At 44.2% G+C, this 23,879-nt stretch overlaps 1 protein-coding gene across 1 annotated transcript in view; it reads right to left on the minus strand.

The window, feature by feature from the left end:
* man2a1 (mannosidase, alpha, class 2A, member 1) overlaps nucleotides 1-23,879 on the minus strand; it is a 96,907-nt gene that overhangs the window by 26,432 nt on the left and 46,596 nt on the right. The window contains 4 exon segments of the mRNA XM_055633217.1: nucleotides 2,356-2,489; nucleotides 17,569-17,683; nucleotides 18,211-18,333; nucleotides 22,659-22,889. Of these exon segments, the coding sequence (XP_055489192.1) occupies nucleotides 2,356-2,489; nucleotides 17,569-17,683; nucleotides 18,211-18,333; nucleotides 22,659-22,889 (603 nt within the window).

A 23,879-nucleotide genomic window follows, 5' to 3' on the forward strand; every position in this document is an offset into this window, starting at 1 on the left:
TCAAGTAAGAGTTAGAGCTAACGGAATCAAGGGATATGGGGAGAAAGCAGGAATGGGGTAGTGATTTTGGATGATCAGCCATGATCATATAGAATGGTGCTGCTGGCCCATTGGGCCAAATGGCTTACTCCTGCACCTATTTTCTACGTTTCCATGAGAGGAGAGAAGAAGGGTTGCCAGTATATGGCAGTACTGGGATGGTCGTGGGATAGAGGTTGGAGAGGAGGCCAATAGAGAAAACTGGGTGGATATATATGTGGGAAGAGAACACCAGAGTATGGGTTACTTGAAATTGGAAATTCAACGTTAATATCCTTGGGCTGCAAGCTACCGAAGAAGAATACAAGACGTTGTTCTTCCATTGAGCCCTCCAGCATTCTGTTGTTTGCTCCAGCAATGGAATAGAACATAGAAGCTAGAAAAGTACAGTACAGGAACAGTGCCTTTGGCCCATGATGTTTATGCTGAGCATGATGCCAAAATAAACTAATCTTGTATGCCTGCAAATGATCAATATTTCTCCATTCCCTGCTTAACCATGTGCCTTTCTAAAAGTCTCTTAAATATCATATCTACCTTCACCGCCACCCTTGGTAGCACTACCCTCTGTGTAAAAAAACTATTCCCCTCTCACCTTAAAGCTATGCCCCGAGTATTTGACATTTCAATTCTGTAAAATGGTTTTCACTGTCTACCCTATCTATACTCTCATCATTTTATATATACTTCAATCAGGTTTCGCCTCAATCTCTGGCGGTCTATTCCAGGTTTGTCCAACTTCTCCTTGTAAGTGGAAGTGGCGGCGCCTAACGGCAGCGGCTCGACTACAGTCGTCTTGTCTTTTATTTTTTGTCTTGTTAAATGTATGTCTTTGAGTCAGTTTTTATTTATTTTTTTAGCTGTGTATATGTTGGGGGTGGTGGGGGGGGGGCTGTGGGGGAAACCGTTAATCTCTTCCCTGTGCGGAGACCCGACTATTCCCTGTCGGGTCTCGGATGTCGTTGGGCCTAACATCGTGGACCCGGCGGCGACCTCCGGCCGGGACTAACCTGAGGGCTCCAGTTGCAGAGCCTGCGGAACTGACATTGCGGAGCTGGCCAACTTTGGAGCGGGAAGAGCTGTGGTGGCGCGCGCGGCTGCGACCCGACTTTTGTAGTTCGGAGGCACCGGCCGCAGACCCGGTGGACGGGAACATCGGGAGCTCGCAGGTCCCTGGTGGGAGACCACTTTTCCGAGCTCCGCAACGGCGACTTCTCCCGCTGGAATCGCGGGTTTAAGGACATGGAGGAGCCAGGGCCTAACATCACCCGGCAGGGGCTTTAACATCAGAGCCCAAGTTCGCCTCGACACTGCAGTTGGACTGCTGGACCATGGGAGAAGGAACAAAGGGAAGAGATAGAGACTTTGCCTTCCATCACAGTGAGGAGATGTTGGAGACTCACTGTGATGGATGTTTATGTAAACTATGTTAAGTGTGGGTCTTGGATTGTGTTTGTAATGTAAAAAACTGTAGAAATGGAATTTCGTTCAAACACAGGTTTGAATGACAATAAATAGCATTCTATTCTATTCTATTCTATTCTATTCTATTCTATTCTATTCTATCTAATGCCGTCTACTCTAGACAGCAGTATTGGTGAACCTCTTCTGTGTCCACTCCAAAGCCTCAAAATCCTTCCTGTGACGGGGTTATCAGAGTTGCATGCAATACTCCAAATGTATACCATCTCCTTCTTTACTATTTAATCTACTTGTGATGCCTCTGTCAGAGACCTATGGACCATAAGATCCACAGTCTTTTGTTTTCAGGCTTATATCTCAACTTCACATCCCAAGTTCCCAACAAGAAAATTCTGAATCTTCACTCTTAAATTAATTACTAATTAAAAAAAAAAGATTTTGCCTTGAAGCAATGGCCTTGGTTAATGACATTCATCAGGGTTTGTTATTTTACCATGTATTACTTTTTAGTTTTCAGTGTATTTATGGCTATTAGTTTTGTGTAACAAAGAATGAGTTGTATTATTTTTTCTTTATCATTGTTGCACAAGGCAACATTGTTCATGCCACAGAATAAAAGTATGTTTAAAAAAATTACAAATACAGAAAAAACTCCAGGGTAAATTATAGCAAATAAAAGCAATTGCTCAATTAATTGGAATTAGAACACAAATTCCACCAGCAGTTTTGCACGTATGATCACAACAAAAATGAAAGAAAGCTGTGAAAATTTAATTCCCGCACGTCAATTTCAGGATCAGATCAAGCAACATTTAAGATTAAACATTACCATAATCTCGGTGCAACTGTCCTGATTTTTTTTCTATCTGCATACATTTTAAATAATATAAGTACCTGGAAATCATTCAGGTCAGTGAAGAACTGATTGTTGCTTTTTACATCTGTAATCAGCCTCATAGCAATTTCCCGGTTTATTTCTTGCCTAATATCAACAATATTAGAGACTTCCAGTGACAGGCCATCAATCCCTGTGTTTGAAAAAAAAATTACAATTGAATATACATTTATAAAAACTATGGTTGCAATCCTTCATTTTCCTTGATTGTAGTTTATTCACAACATGCACACAATTGTCTCTTATATATTCCTTCTTGCTGTGCCACCCTTTACAAGACATTTGTATTTTAAGCAGCTTATGATTCGAGACAAATTTCGCAAGGGTTTTCAAAACATATATGCAGAGTGTTACTCTGTATGAAAGTGATATAAAAGTGTATACTCTGTATAATCTTTATACTTTTTTAGTCTGTATAAAAGTGAAATACATAATATCTAAGTGCCCTTTCAAAGCATCCAGCACGTGGCTTTTCATGTATTCTAGGATCTATCCAATTGCTTGCACTTTCCATTTTCCTATTTCAACCAATTTAATACATATTTTACAATAATAGAGAATTAAGCAGTCTGGTACACCGTCACTTTATGACTGCTCGTGGTAAAAATAGGGATTACAAAAAGATCTTAGCAATTGGTATTTAGGCATTTCCAATCTTCCCTTTGCAGGCTAATTAAACATTGTCCTATCGTACCTTATGCCTCATGCTGAGTAAAGAGTATCGTGTACAGTTCTGGTCATGTCACATGCGAAGACTGCGGTAAGCAATAAAAAGATGACAAATGAGGTGGACTAGGATGTTGTACTAGTGTTGTAGTTACAAGAAGAGATTGGATGGCTGGAATTTTCTCACTGGAATACGAGTGGTCGAGGGATGTCATTAGAGAGGTTTATAAAATTAAGAGGAGCATAAATAGGACAAATCTTTTTTCAGGGGCAGAGATTCTAGAACAAGAGGGCACTTTTAAGGTGAGAGGGCAAGAAATCTAAAGGAGATCTGAGGAGTACGTTTTGTGTCATATATTGTGACAGAGATCCTCATGAGAACATTTATAATGAATACCAAAGTCCAGTTATCTTCTGATGGGTGATAGTCCTCCAACGAATTAGCTAGTTGATGTCCAGGGAAGCCATTGGAAAGAAGTGTAGTTCCAATGATTTTTAAAGTGCAAGAAGAAATGTAATTTCTTATCATATTGAAGACAAGATTCATCTTCACATGTTTTATTTCTGCACAGTTCTGTAGTACGATACTTTACTCAGCGATTTACTAGTGATTATTTAATGCACATTTATTTCAGTTACGTATTTATGTGATGTGGATGTTGTTGGCAATGTCAATATTTATTACCCATCCATGATCACCGTGACAGGGAAGCAAGTTCACAGACAACTGAATTGATGGATCTGGAGACAAGTATAAGTCAGGAACTATGTCTGAACTATAAGGACGTGGGTGAAATGAAATCAAATACCAGAGGATTTAGCTTTAAGATGAGAGAGGCAAAGTTTAAAGGGAGATGTGCGGGGCAAGGTTGTTTTTACAGAATGTGGTGAGTGCTTGGAACAGGCTTCCAGGGTTCGCGGAGGTAGATAAGATATTGGCATATAAAAGCTTTTGGATAGGCACATGAATGTGCAAGGAATGAAGGAGTGTGAATTATGCACAGGTAGATAAGATAGATGGTCTTGGCCTGTTCTTCTGCTTTACTGTTCTATGTTCTAATGATTAATATATATGTATGTTCATCTTACTTGAAATCTACATTTGCATCAACAGCAAAAATAATGCAAATTGCAGCATATAGTGATAAATGGATTTGGTAATTTCGTGTAACTGTTCAGTTGGTCATTTTTTGAGTTTTAGCATCTTTAACCAAGGATGACTTACTTCAACTCTGGCTTTGAAGTGGCAACCACACATACTTCCACAGATGGCAGATGAAATACATGACAGGACGAGTCATTTTTTAATGACATGCTCCCTCTGACATTGTTCCTGGGCTTTTGTGAACCCAACATTTTCAATATGATCCTAAATACCTTCTCCACTGTGAAAGGTCATGGATCAAAGATTCTCAAAAGCCAGAGGAGGGATGTTATATTTTTTTCAATATTCTGAGCACATCATTGAATCTCTTCACCTATCTGTCTGATAATGTATTCTTGTAACAGAGCTTAGAATAGAATTCCCTTTCAGGAGTCTGACATTAGGTTTGCCCAATGGAAACAAAATAATATTAGGTGAACGCTGACCATGGAGGGAACAGGTAGTATAGAGAAAGCAGGGACTCTGCAGAGGATTTGGATAGGTTGGAAGAGCGGACAGAGAAGTGGCAGACGTGATGTAGTGCAGCAAAGTGTGGTCATGCATTTTTGTAAAGGCGCAGATTATTTTCTAAATGGGGAGAAAATCCAGAAAGTGAAGGTGCAGAGGGACTAGGGGGTACTGGTGCAGGAATCCCAAAGAGTTAATGTGCAAGTCAAATCGGTAGTAAAGAAAGCAAACGCAATGTTAGCATTTATTTCGAGAGGGCTTGTATGTAAAAACAGGGATGTAATGATGTGGCTCTATAAGGTGCTGGAAAGGCCGCATTTGGAATATTGTGAACAGTTTTGTGCTGACTCTGGAGAGGGTCCAGAAGAGGTTTACAAGAATGATCCCAGGAATTAGTAGGTTAACATATAATGAGCGTTTGACGGCACTGGGCCGGTATTCGCTGGAGTTCAGAAGAATGAAGGGGAACATCATTGAAACTTACACAATAGCCAAAGGCTTGGGTAGAGTGGATGTGGAGAGGATGTTTCCACTAGTGGGAGAGTCTAGGACTAGTAATGGTAGCCTCAGAATTAAAGAATGTTCTTTTAGGAAGATAAGGAGGAATTTCTTAAGTCAAAGGGTGGTGAATCTGTGGAATTCTTTGCCGCAGAAGGCTGTGGAGGCCAAATCAGTGTGTGTGTGTGTGTGTGTGTGTGTGTGTGTGTGTGTGTGTGTGTGTGTGTGTGTGTGTGTGTGTGTGTGTGTGTGTGTGTGTGTGTGTGTGTGTGTGTGTGTGTGTGTGTGTGTGTGTGGTGTGTGTGTGTGTGTGTGGCTTTCTGTTGCGCTAGTATGGGTGCTGTGGGCCGAAGGTACTGGTTTCCAGATAGCTAGAATAGGCATTGTGGGACGTATGGATTATTGGGCTGGCAGCCAACTGTGGCAACAATTTTAAAAGCCAAGCCAAGGCAAACAATTGGGCTGCAGCCACCCGACAGCCAAAATTCATTTTGTGAACACAAACTTGTTAAAAAGGCGAGGCAAACATTTGGGCTGTAGCCTCCTGACAACCAAAATTCATTTTGTGAACACAAACTTTAAAAAAAGGCGAGGCAAACAATTGGGCTGCAGCCACCTGACAAGCAGCCACTTTACAGCCGCATCGAAGGGACTCACTGTGGAGTAGACATGCGTTCAGTGTTATTAGCAGCTCAGAGAGCCGTGACCCTCTCGCTTCCTGAGTCTGGCAGGGACTGAATGAGGGACTACACTTCCAGGTTTTATAGTCCCTCCCCCCTCCTGCCGCCAGCGGGGGCAGCAGAGAGAATGGCAATATTTAATAAAACATTAATATCTCTCTGATTTTTCATCAATGGGAAAAATCCTCCGGTCCCAGAATGCGGAGGGGGGCTCTGAGTGAGGTGGCCAAAAATGACGGCCGTAGGTGGCGGCGTTCTCTCGGAAATTGCAGCACAGTGGGCCAAAAGCGGTCAAGATCAGACTTTTAGTAATATAGATATATATCAGAGGTAGATAGATTCTTGATTAGTACAGGTGTCAGAGATTATGGGGAGAAGGCAGGAGAATGTGGTTAGGTGGGAGAGATAGATCAACCATGATTGAATGGCGGAGTAGACTTGATGGGCCGAATGGCCTAATTCTGCTCCAATCACTTCTTCTTTCAGTGAATTTGGAGGATTTTGCAGAGAAAGCTGGTGTTAACTTCAAGTGCCTTGGGGCCTGCTGAGTGTAGCGTGAAGGGCCTGTCCCATTTAGGCGTCATTTACGTGACAGGCCGGTAGTGACTGACGCGCAAAAATCGTCTAGCAGTACGACAGTCGCGCGCCAAGTGCTCTTGAGGGCCCTGCTTCGTTTGGGAGCAATTTGCAATGTCGTTCGTACTTAGTCCGATCTCCGTGGCAAGGATTTTACCAGTGGAAATCAAAGATACTATGGTGAACATTTTTAAAAACTACGCGCGCTTTATACCCGGATGGTCACGTGGTGCGTCACTCAATGACGCGCAAATGGTGCGCCAACGGCTTACGGGAGGCGCATGGTTACGGACGTTGACGCATAACAAATTAGCATAGGCAACGTTCGTGCGTCACTGTGCGTAACCATGCGTCACCACGCACTACACGTATGCCGTCAGTACGTCAGTGTACCCCATCAGTACGTAGCGTGAGCAAGGGATACGTTACGCAGGAGGCATGCGAGGATTTTGAGCCTCAGAAAATCCTGGGGCACCGCGCGTTACTGCATACGCCACCACGCCTCACGAGCGTCACGACGTGCCAACCAATTTTTAGGATGTCGCGCAAATGACGCCCACGTGGGACTGACCCTTGAGTCTCAGGTGCAATAAATGACGGCGAGGATCAATGTTGCTCAGTAAACCATGAGCTTTGTGCCGTGGTTGAGTTCTTAATCTTAAATCTTAATCTAATTCTCAATACCACTGAAGGCTGAGCTGGTGCACTGAAAATTATGAGGAATTACATCAGCAATGGGAGGGGATGTTGTGTTGAGGATGCAAGGACACTGCAACTGAATAGAGATAAGTTTAGTGAGTGCATGAATACTTGACAAACACAGGTTAATGTGGGAAAATCTACAGTGCATTCAGAAAGTATTCAAACCCCTTCACTTTTTCCACATTTTGTTACGTTACAGCTTTATCTTAAAATGGATTAAACATTTTTTTTATCATCAATCTACACACAATACCCCAGAATGAAGATGCGCAAACAGGTGTTTTGAAATTTTTGCCAAGTAATTAAAAATAAATTACTTAAATGGAAGAACTTTGGAACCACCAGGACTCTTCATAGAGTTGGCTACCCGGCCAAAGAACCCGATGGTCACTCTGACAGCTCCAGAGTTCCTGTGTAGAGATGGGAAAACCTTCCAGAAGGACAACTATATCTGTAGCATTCCACCAATCATGCATTAATGGTAGAGTGGCCAGACGGAAGCCACTCCTCAGTAAAAGGGACATGACAGCCCACTTGGAGTTTGCTAAAAGGCACCTAAAGGACTCTGACCATGAGAAACAAGATTTTCTTGTCTGATGATACCAAGATTGAACTCTTTGGCCTGAATGTCAAGCGTCACGTCTGGAGAAAACCAGGTTCATCACCTGGCCAATACCATACCTACGGTGATGCATGGTGGTGGCAGCATTATGCTGTGGGGATGCTTTTCAGTGGCAGGAACTGGGAGACATCAGGATCGAGGGAAAGATGAACGGAACAAAGTACAGAGAGTCGAAGGTACACAAAAAAAAAATAAAAAGAGAAGGGTTTCGGCCCGAAACGTTGCCTATTTCCTTCGCTCCATAGATGCTGCTGCACCCGCTGAGTTTCTCCAGCTTTTTTTTTTGTGTACCTTCGATTCTCCAGCATCTGCAGTTCCTTCTTAAACAAAGTACAGAGAGTTCCTTGATGAAAACCTGCTCCAGAGCATTCGGGACCTCAGACTGGGGTGGAAGTTCACATTCTAACGGGATAATGACCCTAAGCACACAGCCAAGACAATGCAGGAGTGGCTTCGTGACAAGTCTGTGAATGTCCTTACTGGACCAGAGTGTGGACTTGAACCCGATTGAACATCTCTGGAGGGACCAAAAAATAATTGTGCATCGACGCTCCCCATCCAACCTGACAGAGATTGAAAGGATCTGCAGAGAAGAATGGGAGAAATTACCCAAATACAGGTGTGCCAAGCTTGTTGCGTCATTCCCAAGAAGACTTGAGGCTGTAATCGCTGCCAAAGGTGCCTCAACAAAGTACTGAGCAAAGGGTTTGAATACTTATGTAAATGTGATATTTCAATTAATTCTTTTAAATTACTTTGCAAAAATTTCTAAACACCTGTTTTCACGTTTTTATTATGGGGTATTGTGTGTAGATTGATGATAAAACAAATGAATTTAATCCATTTTAGAATAAGGCTGTAACGTAACACAAAGTGGAAAAAATGAAGATGTCTGAATACTTTCTGAATACATTGAAAATGCAGAGTATTATATAAATGGAGAAAATTTGTGATGATTGACAGAGTGTACCAGGATCCATGTGTTCTTGTTAACAAATCACAAAAGGTATGTCATGCAGGTGCAGCAGGAAGGCAAATGATATATTTACATATTTTGCAAGAGTATTGGAATTTAGAAATATTGAAGTATTTCTACAATTTCACCGGGATCTGTTGAGGTCACACGTGGAGTACTATGCAGTTTTGTTTCCTTAGTTAGAAAATGATGTACTGGCATTGGAGATAGTGTAATGGAGTAACAAGGCTAATTCCTGGGATGAGAGGATTGCCCATTCACAACTGCCTAAAGAAATCAGATCTATATTCTTTGCAATTTAGGACGAAAGGTGGTCATGTTGAAATATAAAACATTCATAGGGGGCACGACATGATAACTCTCAAGATGTAGACGAGTGGGAGAATCTTGACATTGTTATGAGAAAATGCTCGAATAAGATGTTCCAATTGTAAGTTACAGCTTCAATGTGTGTGCCCTGCTAGCATGTAGCACTTGCAATGAAAGAGCTTAAAAATGATTGAAGGGTGTGGCTAATTGTGCAAGGTCAACCTCTTACTTTATGCATAGAGTCATGGAAAGGTACAATGTGGAAACAAGCCCTTTGGCCCACCATGTTTGCACTACCTATTTATAACAATCCACAAAAAAAACGCACCTGGCCCACCCAACATTGCCGCTGCACTGGGCCCACCCAACATCGCCGCACTGGGCCCACCCAACATCGCCGCTGCACTGGGCCCACCCAACATTGCCGCTGCACTGGGCCCACCCAACATTGCCACCGCACTGGGCCCACCCAACATCGCCGCTGCACTGGGCCCACCCAACATTGCCGCTGCACTGGGCCCACCCAACATTGCCACCGCACTGGGCCCGCCCAACATAGCCGTCGCACTGGGCCCACTGAACATCGCCGTCGCACTGGGCCCACTGAACATCGCCGTCGCACTGGCCCCACCCAACATCGCCGCCGCACTGGGCCCACCCAACATTGCCGCTGCACTGGGCCCACCCAACATTGCCACCGCACTGGGCCCACCCAACATCGCCGCCGCACTGGGCCCACCCAACATTGCCGCTGCACTGGGCCCACCCAACATTGCCACCGCACTGGGCCCACCCAACATCGCCGCTGCACTGGGCCCACCCAACATTGCCGCCGCACTGGGCCCACCCAACATCGCCGCCGCACTGGGCCCACCCAACATCGCCGCTGCACTGGGCCCACCCAACATCGCCGCCGCACTGGGCCCACCCAACATCGCCGTGCCGCCGCACTGGGCCCACCCAACATCGCCGTCGCACTGGGCCCACCCAACATTGCCGCTGCACTGGGCCCACCCAACATTGCCGCTGCACTGGGCCCACCCAACATCGCCGCTGCACTGGGCCCACCCAACATTGCCGCTGCACTGGGCCCACCCAACATTGCCGCTGCACTGGGCCCACCCAACATCGCCACCGCACTGGGCCCACCCAACATCGCCGCTGCACTGGGCCCACCCAACAACATCGCCGCTGCACTGGGCCCACCCAACATCGCCGTCACACTGGGCCCACCCAACCTCGCCGCCGGACCCGACCTACCCGGCATCGCCGCTGGACCGGGGCTCCCCCAACATGGCGGCCGCAACGCACCCGACTCATCACGCCACCCCACCAGATTGGTCGCCCCGCGCCACCCCACCGACCATCCGCCTACTGGGACCTCCCACACATCGCCTGTGGACCCCGACTTCAATACCCACGGACTCCTACCATCGGGTCCGTTGACCCCCGCCACTGCACTCCTACCATCGGGTCTGTTGACCCGCGCCACTGCAACCCTTTCCAGCAACCCGCAGCCGTCGCCTTACATGGAGCCTGGACTCTGCACTGGGCCCGAAGCCTCCACGCTGCTAACTCCCACTCTCCTGGGTTTGACTCCACTGGGTCCTAGTGCCAGTCTGCCCAGCCCTGGTAACCTCAGTGGCAGTTCCACTGAATCTTCCCCATCCCCCTCTAACTATGTGACCCCTGCTCTTCCCCACCCACACCACTGCCCTCTCTCCCCCCCCCCCCCCCTGACCACCCACCACCCCTCCCACCACCCACACCCCCCCCCCCCACACATCACCTCGTCCCCAGTCCACCCACCTGCCTTCCTCCGGCCCCAACCCCCATCCCTGCCGGGTGTTCACCATCCCCCACCGTCCTCCCCCCCCGATCTCCCACACCAAACGGTCTGTCCTCAGCAGAGGTCTAACCTTTGTCCCCCTCCGTCCCCACTCAATGAGTTCCGCGCCCACCACGACTTGGAGCTCTTCTACTGTCGCCTCTGCCTCACAGCGTATTTCCATGGGAAGGAGTCCTCGCCCCCCCATTGATGACCCCTTTTCCCGTCTCCAACGCACCACCTCCTCGTGGAACCCCCCTCGTGTCCTCCCGGCTTTGGAACACTTTATCCAAAACCACCGTCGCGACGTCAACCGCCTCAACTTCTCCACTACCCTGTCTCACTCCAATCATTCCCCCCCTGAACGCTCTGTCATCGAATCACTCCACACCAACCCAGATTGGGTTATCAAACTAGCCGACAAGGGAGGTGCCGTGGTAGTCTTGCGCGTCGATCTCTACAAAACTGAGGCCACGCGCCAACTCTCAGGCACCTCCTCCTACTTACCCCCTGGACCATGACCCCATTGACGAGCACCAGGCCACCATCTCTAGCACCATCACCGACTTCATCAACTCCCACGCCCTACCCGTCCGAGCCTCCAACCCCATCGTTCCCCAGCCCCGCACGGCCCGATTTTACCTTCTCCCCAAAATCCACAAGAAGAAGGGTTTCGGCCCGAAACATTGCCTATTTCCTTCGCCCCATAGATGCTGCTGCACCCGCTGAGTTTCTCCAGCATTTTTGTGTACCTATAACAATCATATTGATTCTAGTTATTTACTCTACGTTTTCATCAACTTTACCCAGATTCTACTATTCACCTACATTAAGGACATTATACAAAAGCCAATTAACCTATCAACCAACGTGTCTTTGGAATGTGGGAGGTAACCAGAGCTCTCGAAGAAACCTATGGGATGAATTCCATGCAGAGTCAGAGACAATGAGCAAATTCCACACAGACAACACTCTCGGCTAAGAATTAACCCAGGTCTCTTGTCAGCTATGTCACTGCTCTATCTGCAACACTTCTCTACAAAACTACAGTGAATTATTAAAATTATTAAAATTTGCCCAAATGCTAAGATGCTTTTGATGCATCTGAACAATGGTCACCCCATTACAGGAAAGATGTGGAGGCTTCGTAAGTGTGAAGAAGTTTACCAGAATGTTGCCTGAATTCGGAGGTATTAGCTACAGGGAGAGGTTGGAAAGACTTGGATTAATTTCTCTGGATCGTCGGATGTTGCGGGGACACATGATTGAAGTATGAAATTATGAGAGGCATAGATAGAGTAGACAGTCAGAATCTTTTTCCCCAGATTGGAAAATCAAATATCAGAGGGCATAACATGAAGATGAGAGGGGCAAAATTTAAAGGGAGTTGGGTTTTCTTTTACACAGAGTGTGGTGAGTGCCTGGAACAAGCTGTCAGGGTTCGTGGATGAGGCATATAAAATAGCATGTAAAAAGCTTTGGGATAGGCATATGCTTGTGCAAGGAACAGAGGGGTGTTGATTGTGCGCAGGTAGATAAGAGGTGGTCTTGGCATCACGTACGACATGGACATTATGGGCCGCAGGGCCTGTTCTTGTGCTGTACTGTTCTATGGTAAATGCCTATGTATGCTCGTCTTACGTTATATCTACACTCGCATCAACAGCAAAAATAATGCAAGTTGCAATATATATGTATTTTAATAAATACTTAAGACCCTCACCTTTGGGATTTGGTAATATGATGTAACTGTGCACTTGTACATTTTTTGAGGTTTAGCATCCTTAACCAAGGATGACTTGCTTCCACTCTGGCTTTGTGGCTTCTGAAGTGGCTGACGAGACCAAAGGGGCAACCACACATACTTCCACAGATGGCAGATGAAATACATGACAGGACGAGTCATTTTTGAATGGTATGCTCCGTCTGCCATTTTTCCTGGACTTTTGTGAACCCAACATTTTCTATATTATCCTGAATACTCATTCTACACTGTGAATGGTCACAGATCAAAGATTCTCAAAAGTCAGAGGGGATCTTATATTTTTTCAAGATTCTGACCACGTCATTGAATCTCTTTATCTATCTGACTGGTAATGTCTTCCTGCAACAGAGTTCAGAATAGAATGCCCCTTTCGGGAGTCTGACATTAGGTTTGCCCAATGGAAACAAATTAATATGATTAGGTCTTTAATTCTATGAAAGCTGACCATGGAGGGAACATTAACTTTGGCTCGCTTCATCTTCCAGTGCATTTGGAGGATTTCGCAAAGACAGTTTTGGTGATATTTATCAAGTGCCTTGAGGGGCCTCCTGTGGGTAGTGTAGGTCTCAGGTACAAAAAACAAGGGGGAGGCTCAGTGTTGCTCAGTAGACCATGAGCTTTGTGCCATGTTTGAGGTCTTGATCTTTACACATTCCTTTCCTCAATTGAACTGAAGGCTGAGCTGGCGCACTGAAATGATGAGGAATTACATCAGCAATGGGAGGGGATATAGTGTTGAGGATGTAAGGACTCTACAACTGAATAGAGATAAGTTGAATGAGTAGGTGAATACTTGGCAAATAGAGGTTAATGTGGGAAAGTGTGAGGTCTTGCACTTTGGTAAGGACAATCTAAATGCAGAGTATTATATAAACGGAGAAACATTGCAATGATTGACAGAGTGTACCAGGATCCATGTGTTCCTGTAAACAAATCTCAAAAAATATAGCATGCAGGTGCAGCAGGATGGCAAATGATATATTTACCTATTTTGCAGGAGTATTTGAATTTAGCAATATGGAAGTATTTCTACAATTTTACAGGGATCTGTTGAGGTCACATGTGGAGTACTATGCAGTTTTGGTTTTCTCAATTAGGAAAGGATGTACTGGCATTGGAGATAGTATAACTAGTCTAATTCCTGGGATGAGTGGATTGCCCTACCATGTGCCTAAAAAAAATCATATCTATATCCTTTGTCATTTAGAAGGATGAAAGGTGATCATGTTGAAATATATGATTCATATGGGGCACGCCATGATAACTCTCAAGATAAGATGTCCACTAGTGGGAGAAACTTAGTTTATAAGAATTGAGGATGTTGTTTAAAACTAAGGTGCGTATGAATTTCTTCTCGCAGATGGTGGTGACATTCTATAATTCTCTCTCTTAGAAGGCTGTGGAGGTCTGATCACTGAGGATATTTAAAGAAGAAGGAGATCCATTTTAGAAAGATCCGGGAATTGAAGGTTATAGGCATCAGCCACAGTAGAAAAGGTATTGCCTTAGGCAGTTCAGCTATGACACAGAGCATACAGTTTAGCCATGATATAGAACCATGCAGCCTACTTCCCCAATCTTTTTAAGTTCATAAATTAGCATTTTTCAAAATATGAAGAATATTTACAGGACTTTGCCATAATTTTTATTGTTGGGTGACAGTTTTGTTCAGTGAGGGCAGGAAGTTTGTGTCTTACAGATGCTGAGCATAATACCCAGCCTCCATTATGCCTCAGTTGAACAATTCAATGATGGCAAGGAACTGAAAATGCCAAGTCAAATAGACATTCCACATCATTGGGCACAATTTTCTTTTTTTTAAGGCCTGCTTTGTTGCTATTATCTTGGAAAGATAACTGGAGGTAAATGGAACCCATGTTACACCCACCTCATGCAAGATCCATTTATTCAGTGTTAAACTGGCAATATGCCATACCATTGCTTGCCCTTCTGTTTCGTTTCTCCAATTTTATTTTATGCTAGACTAAGGGGGACCCGTTGGGTCCCATACCCTCAACGTGCGGTTGCAGGGGGGGTGGGAGCTGCGGCGTCACACACACACTAACCACCCCACACACACACGGGGGGGAGGGGAGGGAGGGGAGGAGGAAGGAGGGAGAGTAGAGGGGAGGAGAGGGGGGGAGAGAGGGGAAGGAAGAAGAGCGGAGGGGGAGAGGGGGCGGAGGAGAGAGTGAGGGGAGGAGGGGGCAGGGGGGGGAGGAGGGGGGGGGTAGGAGGGGGGGAGGGGAGGTGGAGGGGGGAAGCGAAGGAGGGGAGCCGGGCGAGCAAGTGGGCTGCGAAAAGCGGAGGGAGAGAGAGAGAGCTGTAGTACAGGGCCCGACTCTAGTACAAAGCTCTCGGCCTTGAACATAACTCATCATCGGCTTCAATCCAGAGCTGGAGGGGGGAGGGCGCTGGGCCTCGGGTGGGGTGGAGCCCTTTGGACAGAAGGCCGGTCGAATGTGAGCAAGAGGAGCCATTTTGCCGTCATCACATCGTTAATTTAAAAAATGTCAGATTTGTGAAGAATTTCAAGATATAACTCGGGAAATAATAAATAAATTTTTCAGGTGAGGGGATTTTTTAGATCACGAGGTAAATCTCTACCGGAATTTGTAAAAATGTCACCGTTACTGTGTCGGGTTTTCGAGGAGATGTGAATCAAAGAAAAAGTTCAAGTAAGCAAACCCATCTAAACATCCAAGATCAGAGTTTTATAATAATAGAAATAATCAAGAATCTAGCAGAAACCAACTATAATATTCACTGCACATAATTCTCACTGAGATATAATTGAAACATCTAGCTTATGCTCCAAAATCACAAAGTAATGAATATAATATCACATGCAACTTTGGATCTTCCAAAAATAACCATTATGTAGCGCCTTTCGTTCTGTCAGGATATTTCAAAGAATTTTACAGTTTTTTATACTATTATCAAAGCGTTGACAGTGATGAGGTGAAAGACCATCAGGATGCTCTAAGGCTAGGATTTCTGTTAAAATTGTCCATGACTCATTTGGCAGTTGGAACTTGCTCCACCTGACATCATTTCGATACAGGGGGATCAACCAGGCAACCCATTTGATTTGGAAAAAGGACATCAGAAAACGCAGTGTTCATGGACAATAACTTTGGTCTTCCTCAGACAAGTGAGAACATTTGCTTACATGAGATCCAGAATGTGAATGTACTCACTAGACATAAAAATGACTGTACAAACAGAATCTTTTTACTCCATTCTCACAATCACAAGACATTGGTCAATAGAATATACTGGGAAACAGTGGGGAACTTCGTGTTTAGACACAAACATTCTAGTTACCATTGTGACACACTAAATTGAAAAGCTTCATTACACTAAGCAATAATTCATGGAAAACATGAGAGGTTTTATCATTTTACTATGATTATTCAAAATCTGCTTCAAATTTGCCCACATAATTTTAGAGAAAATTACCCAAAGACATCTATCTGTCAGGTGATTATAATGGATCATATATTCCATTATCAGATTAATCCAGTATTTGTTGAAAGTACTTTAATTTACCATTCTGACTTAAGACAATGAAGAACTGGCAAAACCTACCAAATCAATCTGGATTTTTTTTTTCAAAAGGCTAAATACTGCAGAAATACGCAATTATATGATGTTGCAACTCAGATTAACGATGATATAGAAACATAGAAAATAGGTGCAGGAGGAGGCCATTCGGCCCTTCGAGCCAGCACCGTCATTCATTGTGATCATGGCTGATCGTCCCCTATCAATAACCCGTGCCTGCCTTCTCCCCATATCCCTTGACTCCACCAGCCCCTAGAGCTCTATCTAACTCTCTCTTAAATCCATCCAGTGACTTGCCCTCCACTGCCCTCTGTGGCAGGGAATTCCATAAATTCACAACTCTCTGGGTGAAAAAGTTTTTTCTCACCTCAGTCTTAAATGACCTCCCCTTTATTCTAAGACTGTGGCCACTGGTTCTGGACTCGCCCAACATTGGGAACATTTTTCCTGCATCTAGCTTGTCCAGACCTTTTATAATTTTATATGGTTCTATAAGATGTCCCCCTCATCCTTCTAAACTCCAGTGAATACAAGCCTAGTCTTTTCAATCTTTCCTCATATGACAGTCCCGCCATCCCAGGGATCAATCTCGTGAAACTACGCTGCACTGCCTCAATCACAAGGATGTCCTTCCTCAAATTAGGAGATCAAAACTGTACACAATACTCTAGATGTGGTCTCACCAGAACCCTATACAATTGCAGAAGAACCTCTTTACTCCGATACTGAAATCCTCTTGTTATGAAGGCCAACATTCCATTAGCTTTCTTCACTGCCTGCTGTACCTGTAAGCCAACTTTCAGTGACCGGTGTACAAGGACGCCCAGGTCTCGCTGCACCTCCCCCTTACCTAACCTAACCCCATTGAGATAATAATCTGCCACCTTGTTTTTGCCGCAAAAATGGATATCCTCAGATTTATCTATATGAAGATGAAAATAAGTAAACATTTTAGATCGGCTCTTTAAATATTATCCAGATTAGGTGGAGTATTTCTAAACCTGGTACCTAAAGCTGAGTAAGCATTTGAATGTAAACTATAAACTATCATGCACAGAAATTCAAGTTAAGCAACTTTATTGAGATGGAATGAGAACAGACTTGAATACTTCAACTGATAAAGAGGATCAATTTGAGCAAACTATTTCTATTTCTTGCTTTAATATTGCTCACATTTGTTTCAACAGCTATTTTGAAAATTGATACAACACAGTTATTAATACAACCCAAATCTTATCAACATTTTGTTATGGAACCACTCATAATACAAACTGCCACTTCATCTTTCATTTTTCCTATAATTTCATGCATTTTTCAGAAATATATAATAGTTAGAAGATGCAGCAGCATTAGAAGTTCTTAAAAGAGTATTATAGGAGGCGTAATATGATGGAGTTGTAGATGTTCCTACCATACACATTGCTGAGCCGCACCAAATGCGTGAAGTGCTGGTAGATGCACATTACCTCTGAGAAAAGTGGCCCACGCGTTATTTTCAGAATGGGAGGCTCTGAAGAAGTGTATGGCTGTAAAAGAAGGTTACACTGATCATTGTTGGTGCATTTATAGCTATTTCTAAAATGTATTCAAAATACATTAGAAATTGTATTTTTATTTAAGATTTATTTAATGCAATCCAAACACAACTTTTCTTTGCTGGAGCTTAATGGAGGGCTGCAAAATAAATATGTAACATGATGACAAAATACTTGGAAGAATTACTCAAAAACAGGAAAGATCAATTTTGATCAATATTTATTTTTCAACTGCCACCATCTTTCTTCCAATTTAAAAGCCAAAACTTAACCTGTCAGTTTCAAAAGAGTTGGTCATTTGCAAATAAAATATGTGATTAAGGCTTTTGAACAAGTTACAATTTTCAACACATTTTGAGGGATGTTAAGAAAATATGTAAAATTCAGACCTTTAATAATCATGGATACTGCATATGGATAAGGAAGATCTTTGAGATCTTTGAATATTTTTACTTACATTTCCAGTATTCATAGTATTTTGCTCATATTGAAATAAAGTACTGGACATTTGTTTTTACCTGAGCTTCTCCATTTGGCAAGAAGAGATAGGCACCACTCTTATCCCGATTGCTTGTGGTGCCATACCACCAGAACTGAATACTTATAAGATGGTCCCTTTCATCCTCCTTGGTATGTATTTTCTAATAGAACAAGAAAGGAATTTAAATTCTATTTCAATAATTGTAAAATATAATTTAATTATTTTCTTCCCCACTCCAGTCCCTTTGAGTTTCAACAACATAGAGTGATCTAAAACTTCCAGGCTGTTCATAAGTTCCTCCAAGCAATCTTACACTAAATAAATGTTTATTTACCCAACCCAGTAGTCAGAATTTTAAACTCTCTCTCTGCGGAGATACCAAAGGTTCAAAGGTTATTTTATTGGTCACATACACGTAGGTGTAGTGAAATTCTTGTTGCCAGTGCAGCAGATAAAAAAAATATACAAACATGACAATAATAAAGAACTTTAACATAGAAAACATCCCCCCACAATGGTTTCCATTATGAGGGAAGGCACTAAGTCCAGTCCCATCCCCATGTCCACCCATAGTCCGGCCTATTGAGGCCTCCGCAGTCGCCTTTATGGAGGCCCGATGTTCCAGGCCGTTCTCGCCGGGTGATGGTGCTCCAGCGTCGGGAGAATCTTCTCAGCGGCATGGGACACCTGGAACGGCCGCTTCCTTACTCGAGACCGCGGCTTCCGAAGTCAACAAGGCCGCGCCAGATGGAGCTCCACTACTGGCGATCTCAGCGAGAGATCCCAGGCTCCCGATGTTAAAGTTCAGCGCCGCCACCCGCAGCTGGCCGTTCCACAGACCCGCAGCTCCACGATGTTTTTCTCGGCGGTCTCAGCTCACCGGAGCACTAGCGCCGCGACCCGGGCAAGGCATCCCCCGCTCTGCTCCGCGATAGCGCTCCAGCGCTGTGCCACCACCGCAGCCGTGGTTCTGGGCGGGCCCCTCAGGAAACGCCGCTCCAGGCACGCTGGTAGGCCGCGAGGACGTGTCGACGGTGCAGCCCGGAGAAAAGCTGCCTCTCCGACCAGGTAGGGATCCTGAAAAGTAGTTTCACCCCCCCCCCCCCCCCGACATAAAAAAGACTAGAACTCCAGAACAAAAACACTTTAACTAACTAAAAATTAAAAAAAGAGTGGAAAACAAACAGCTGCAGGCTGGGCAGCCATACCATACAGGACGGCGCCCCCTTTCAAAGGATACAAAGGAAGTATTCATAATTGAACCGGTAGTTACTCAAATGCAGCATCAAAACCATGTGTGATTAGATGTATTTTAAAAAATTCAAAAAATTAATTCACAGAGTAAATAGTAAGCAAACCAGCGCCTGCAATTCATCCGGGGAAGTTGGTCCTAAAGTCACGGCAACTTGATAATACCAAGACAATTTCAGGTCAGAGCAGGAACAGGAGCCTTCAATGCAAGCCCGTTGATTGGTTTGAAGCAATTCATTTTCAGGTCAGAGCAGTAGTAAGGGCCTATAAAAGCAAGTCTGTGGACATGTTCGAGCAAGTTAATTTCAGGTCAAAGCAGGAGCCTTGAAAAGCAAACTAATTGATTGGTTTGGGCAAGTCAATTTCAGGTTGGAACAGGAGCGAAACCTTGAAAATCAAGACTATGGACAGGTTTGGTCACGCCAATTTCAGGTCGGAGCAGGAGCCTTGACAAGTAAGCCCATTGATTTGTTTGAAGCATCCAATTTGGCTAAATGAGCAACTAATAAAAAGTTGAGGTGCAACGGAACAGCCTATTGGGTGAAGTGCTGTGTTAAGGGCAAGTGTGAGTCTTGGGCTCAAGAGTATTCAGGAGGAGTCCGAGTAATGGAGGCGGACAGGAGATAAAGGTACAGGCTGTTGTACCTGTTGTGTAGGCTGTTGTCTGTGATTCTTGTGCCTGCTCCAATCGTTCCTGTTTAATATCATAATAGTTGGCCATGCCCAAATTCAGAATGGTAACTCATGGCCCCGCCCTGCCTTTATCCATAACTATCGTAAAGCTAACAGAGCAGTGACCATTAGATACAGGTGGGGTGCCAGAAGACTGAAAGATGGTTAATGTTGTGCCTCTATTTAAGAAAGCAGGGAAAAGTCTGGGAACTATTGATCCTAGTGAACCTAACATTTACTGGAGAGGATTCCTAGAGTTAAGAGTAAAAAAGAGAGCATCCAGCTGGTGGCATTGATGTATATCCATTGTATTTTCTTTCAGGTGGTAGAAATTGGGAACTTTAGTGGCACCATTAAATAAATCTTGGAGATTAATTACAGTTCATCCTGTAGATGGTATAGTTTTTTTGCAATTAAATGCCGGGTGTCAGATAGAACACCAATTGAGTTGCTTTGTCCTAGATGGTATGAAGGTATTATTGAACGTGCACTGCTTTAATTAAGTATAGAGCATTCTATCAAAGTCCCACTGAGGCTTTGATATGATAGACAGACTTGGGTTTAGGAGTTAAGCGGTATTGGGGGTTTATTAGTGATATGGATAGAAAACTGGCTGGCAGACAGGAAGCAAATAGTAGGAGTAAACGGGTCATTTTCAGAATGGCAGGCAGTGACTAGTGGGGTACCGCAAGGCTCAGTGCTGGGACCCCAGCTATTTACAATATATATTAATGATCTGGATGAGGGAATTGAATGCAATATCTCCATGTTTGCGGATGACACGAAGCTGGGGGGCAGTGTTAGCTGTGAGGAGGAAGCTAGGAGGCTGCAAGGTGACTTGGATAGGTTGGGTGAGTGGGCAAATGCATGGCAGATGCAGTATAATGTGGATAAATGTGAGGTTATCCACTTTGGTGGCAAAAACAGGAAAGTAGACTATTATCTGAATGGTGCCCGATTAGGAAAAGGGGAGATGCAACGAGACCTGGGTGTCATGGTACACCAGTCATTGAAAGAAGGCATGCAGTGCAGCAGGCAGTGAAGAAAGCGAATGGTATGTTAGCATTCATAGCAAAAGGATTTGAGTATAAGAGCAGGGACGTTCTACTGCAGTTGTACAGGGTTTTGGTGAGACCACACCTGGAGTATTGTGTACAGTTTTGGTCTCCTAATCTGAGGAAAGACATTATTTCCACAGCGGGATTACAGAGAAGGTTCACCAGACTGAGGATGTCAGGACTTTCATATGAAGAAAGACTGGATAGACTCAGCTTGTACTCACTAGAATTTAGAAGATTGAGGGGGGATATTATAGAAACTTACAAAATTCTTAAGGGGTAGGACAGGCTAGATGCAGGAAGATTATTCCCGATGTTGGGGAAGTCCAGAACAAGGGGTCACAGTTTAAGGATAAGAGGGAAGTCTTTTAGGACAGAGATGAGAAAATCATTTTTTACACATAGAGTGGTGAATCTGTGGAATTCTCTGCCACAGAAGGTAGTTGAGGCCAGTTCATTGGCTATATTTAAGAGGGAGTTAGATGTGGCCCTTGTGGCTAAAGGGATCAGGGGGTATGGAGAGAAGGCAGGTATTGGATACCGAGTTGGATGATCAGCCATGATCACATTGAATGTCGGTGTAGGCTCGAAGGGCCGAATGGCCTACTGCTGCACCTATTTTCCATGTTTCTATGTTTCTAAGCAGGAGAATAGTCATTTGCTGCATGACAGTTTGCCTCTGACCCACTCTTCTTGCCACATTATTTATTTAGATAGACATGCAGCATCTCTGGATCGAAGGAATGGGTGACATTTCGGGTCGGGACGTTTCAGTCTGAAGAAGGGTCTCGACCCGAAATGTCACCCAATCCTTCTATCTAGAAATGCTGCCTGTCCCGCTGAGTTGTTCTAGCGTTTTGTATCTATCTTCGGTGTAAACCAGCATCTGCAGTTCGCTCCCACAGTAATTATATAGCTGGACAAAGGAAATGACATTTTGCAGAATGCTGCAGGTGGCCATTTAAGCAAAGGTAATGTTTTAAACACCCAGATGATATATCTGAAGATGACACAAATTGTTGGAGTAACTCAGCAGGTCAGGTAGCATCTCTGGCGAACATGGATAGGTGATGCTTCTGGGTCAGAACCCTTCGTCAGACTGATTGTGGCCTGAGTGAATGGAAATAAAGCTGGAAGAGGAGGGGCAGGACAAAGCCTGACAAATAATAGGTGGATACAGGTGAAGGGGGTTTTGCTAGGTAGATGGTTGGACAAAGGCCAGAGATATAAAGAAAAAAGGTGTGACACAAAAGGATTGAAGAGCTCTTAATTGTGAAGCTAGATGAAAGGATGTAGATGGAAGGGGAGGAGTGGAGAAATTGTTTTTTATTTAACATTGTCAACAGTTATAATATTTTGCTTTTTGTTTGACTTCTGGCTGCAAATATAAATGTGATAACAAAAGGTTAAGAAATAACAGCGAGCCATTATTGGATAACTGATCAATTTGGCACCTGGTTAAGGAGTTATATACCGGATAAAAAACACATTTAGAAATCTTTACCTCCAAGAATCCTTTCGAGCCTGAAAACCAAGCTTTTAAATTTGTGTTTTCAATAATAATGTCTTCAGTAGAGCTTTCCAACACACTGATCTTGAAGGGAACACCTACGGTCAATTCCTCTCTTCCATTCATGTACATGATATAATCTGTCAGCTTCGTTTTTATATCTTGAGTTTTCACTAACTGATAAACCCCCAATCCTAGGGCTGATATCTGTACCAGAAATGAAACCTGTTGGATGAATAAAAGGAAAATACATTAAGAATACACTTAAAATATTCACTAAATTTACCAATATGCAATTAACATCATTCTTATATTGCCTATCCTAATGTAATGGTGAAGTTAATGTAATGGCAAGCAGCCAGAATTAGTAAACCATTACATTTCTGTATTGTAATCTCATTTAACGTGACCCTCTCTGGTTCCATAATGTCCATCGGTGACATTTAACAGAGTCTATCTATAATATTAAAAAAACAAGACGTTCTAGGCAACAAAAGACAATAAATCTCAACATGACTAGTGACATCCACATGCCGTGAATAAATAAATGAAAAACATTGTTTATCTCGTGTTTAAGAAGGAACTGCAGATGCTGGAAAATCGAAGGTACACAAAAAAGCTGGAGAAACTCAGCGGGTGCAGCAGCATCTGTGGAGCGAAGGAAATAGGCAACGTTTCGGGCCGAAACCCTGTCTGAAGAAGGGTTTCGGCCCGAAACATTGCCTATTTCCTTCGCTCCATAGATGCTGCTGCACCCGCTGAGTTTCTCCAGCTTTTTTGTGTACCTTGGAACTTTATCTCTATTGCTTTCTTGGTATAGAAACATAGAAAATAGGTTCAGGAGTAGGCCATTCGGCCCTTCGAGCCTGCACCGCCATTCAATATGATCATGGCTGATCATCCAACTCAGTATCCTGTACCTGCCTTCTCTCCATACCCCCTGATCCCTTTAGCCACAAGGGCCACATCTAGGAGATGTGGAGACCAAAACTGTATGCAATACTCCAGGGTACACAAAATTGCTGGAGAAACTCAGCGGGTGCAGCAGCATCTATGGAGCGAAGGAAATAGGCGACGTTTCGGGCCAGAACCCTTCTTCAGACTGATGGGGGGGTGGGGGGGGGGGGGGGGGGGGAGAAAGAAGGGGAGAGGGGGGGGGGGGAGGCGGGGGGGGGGGGGAGGGGAGGAGACAGCTCGAGGGTTAAGGAAGGGGAG

Source organism: Leucoraja erinacea, chromosome 3, assembly GCF_028641065.1.
Source record: "Leucoraja erinacea ecotype New England chromosome 3, Leri_hhj_1, whole genome shotgun sequence".
Lineage (NCBI taxonomy): Eukaryota > Metazoa > Chordata > Chondrichthyes > Rajiformes > Rajidae > Leucoraja > Leucoraja erinaceus.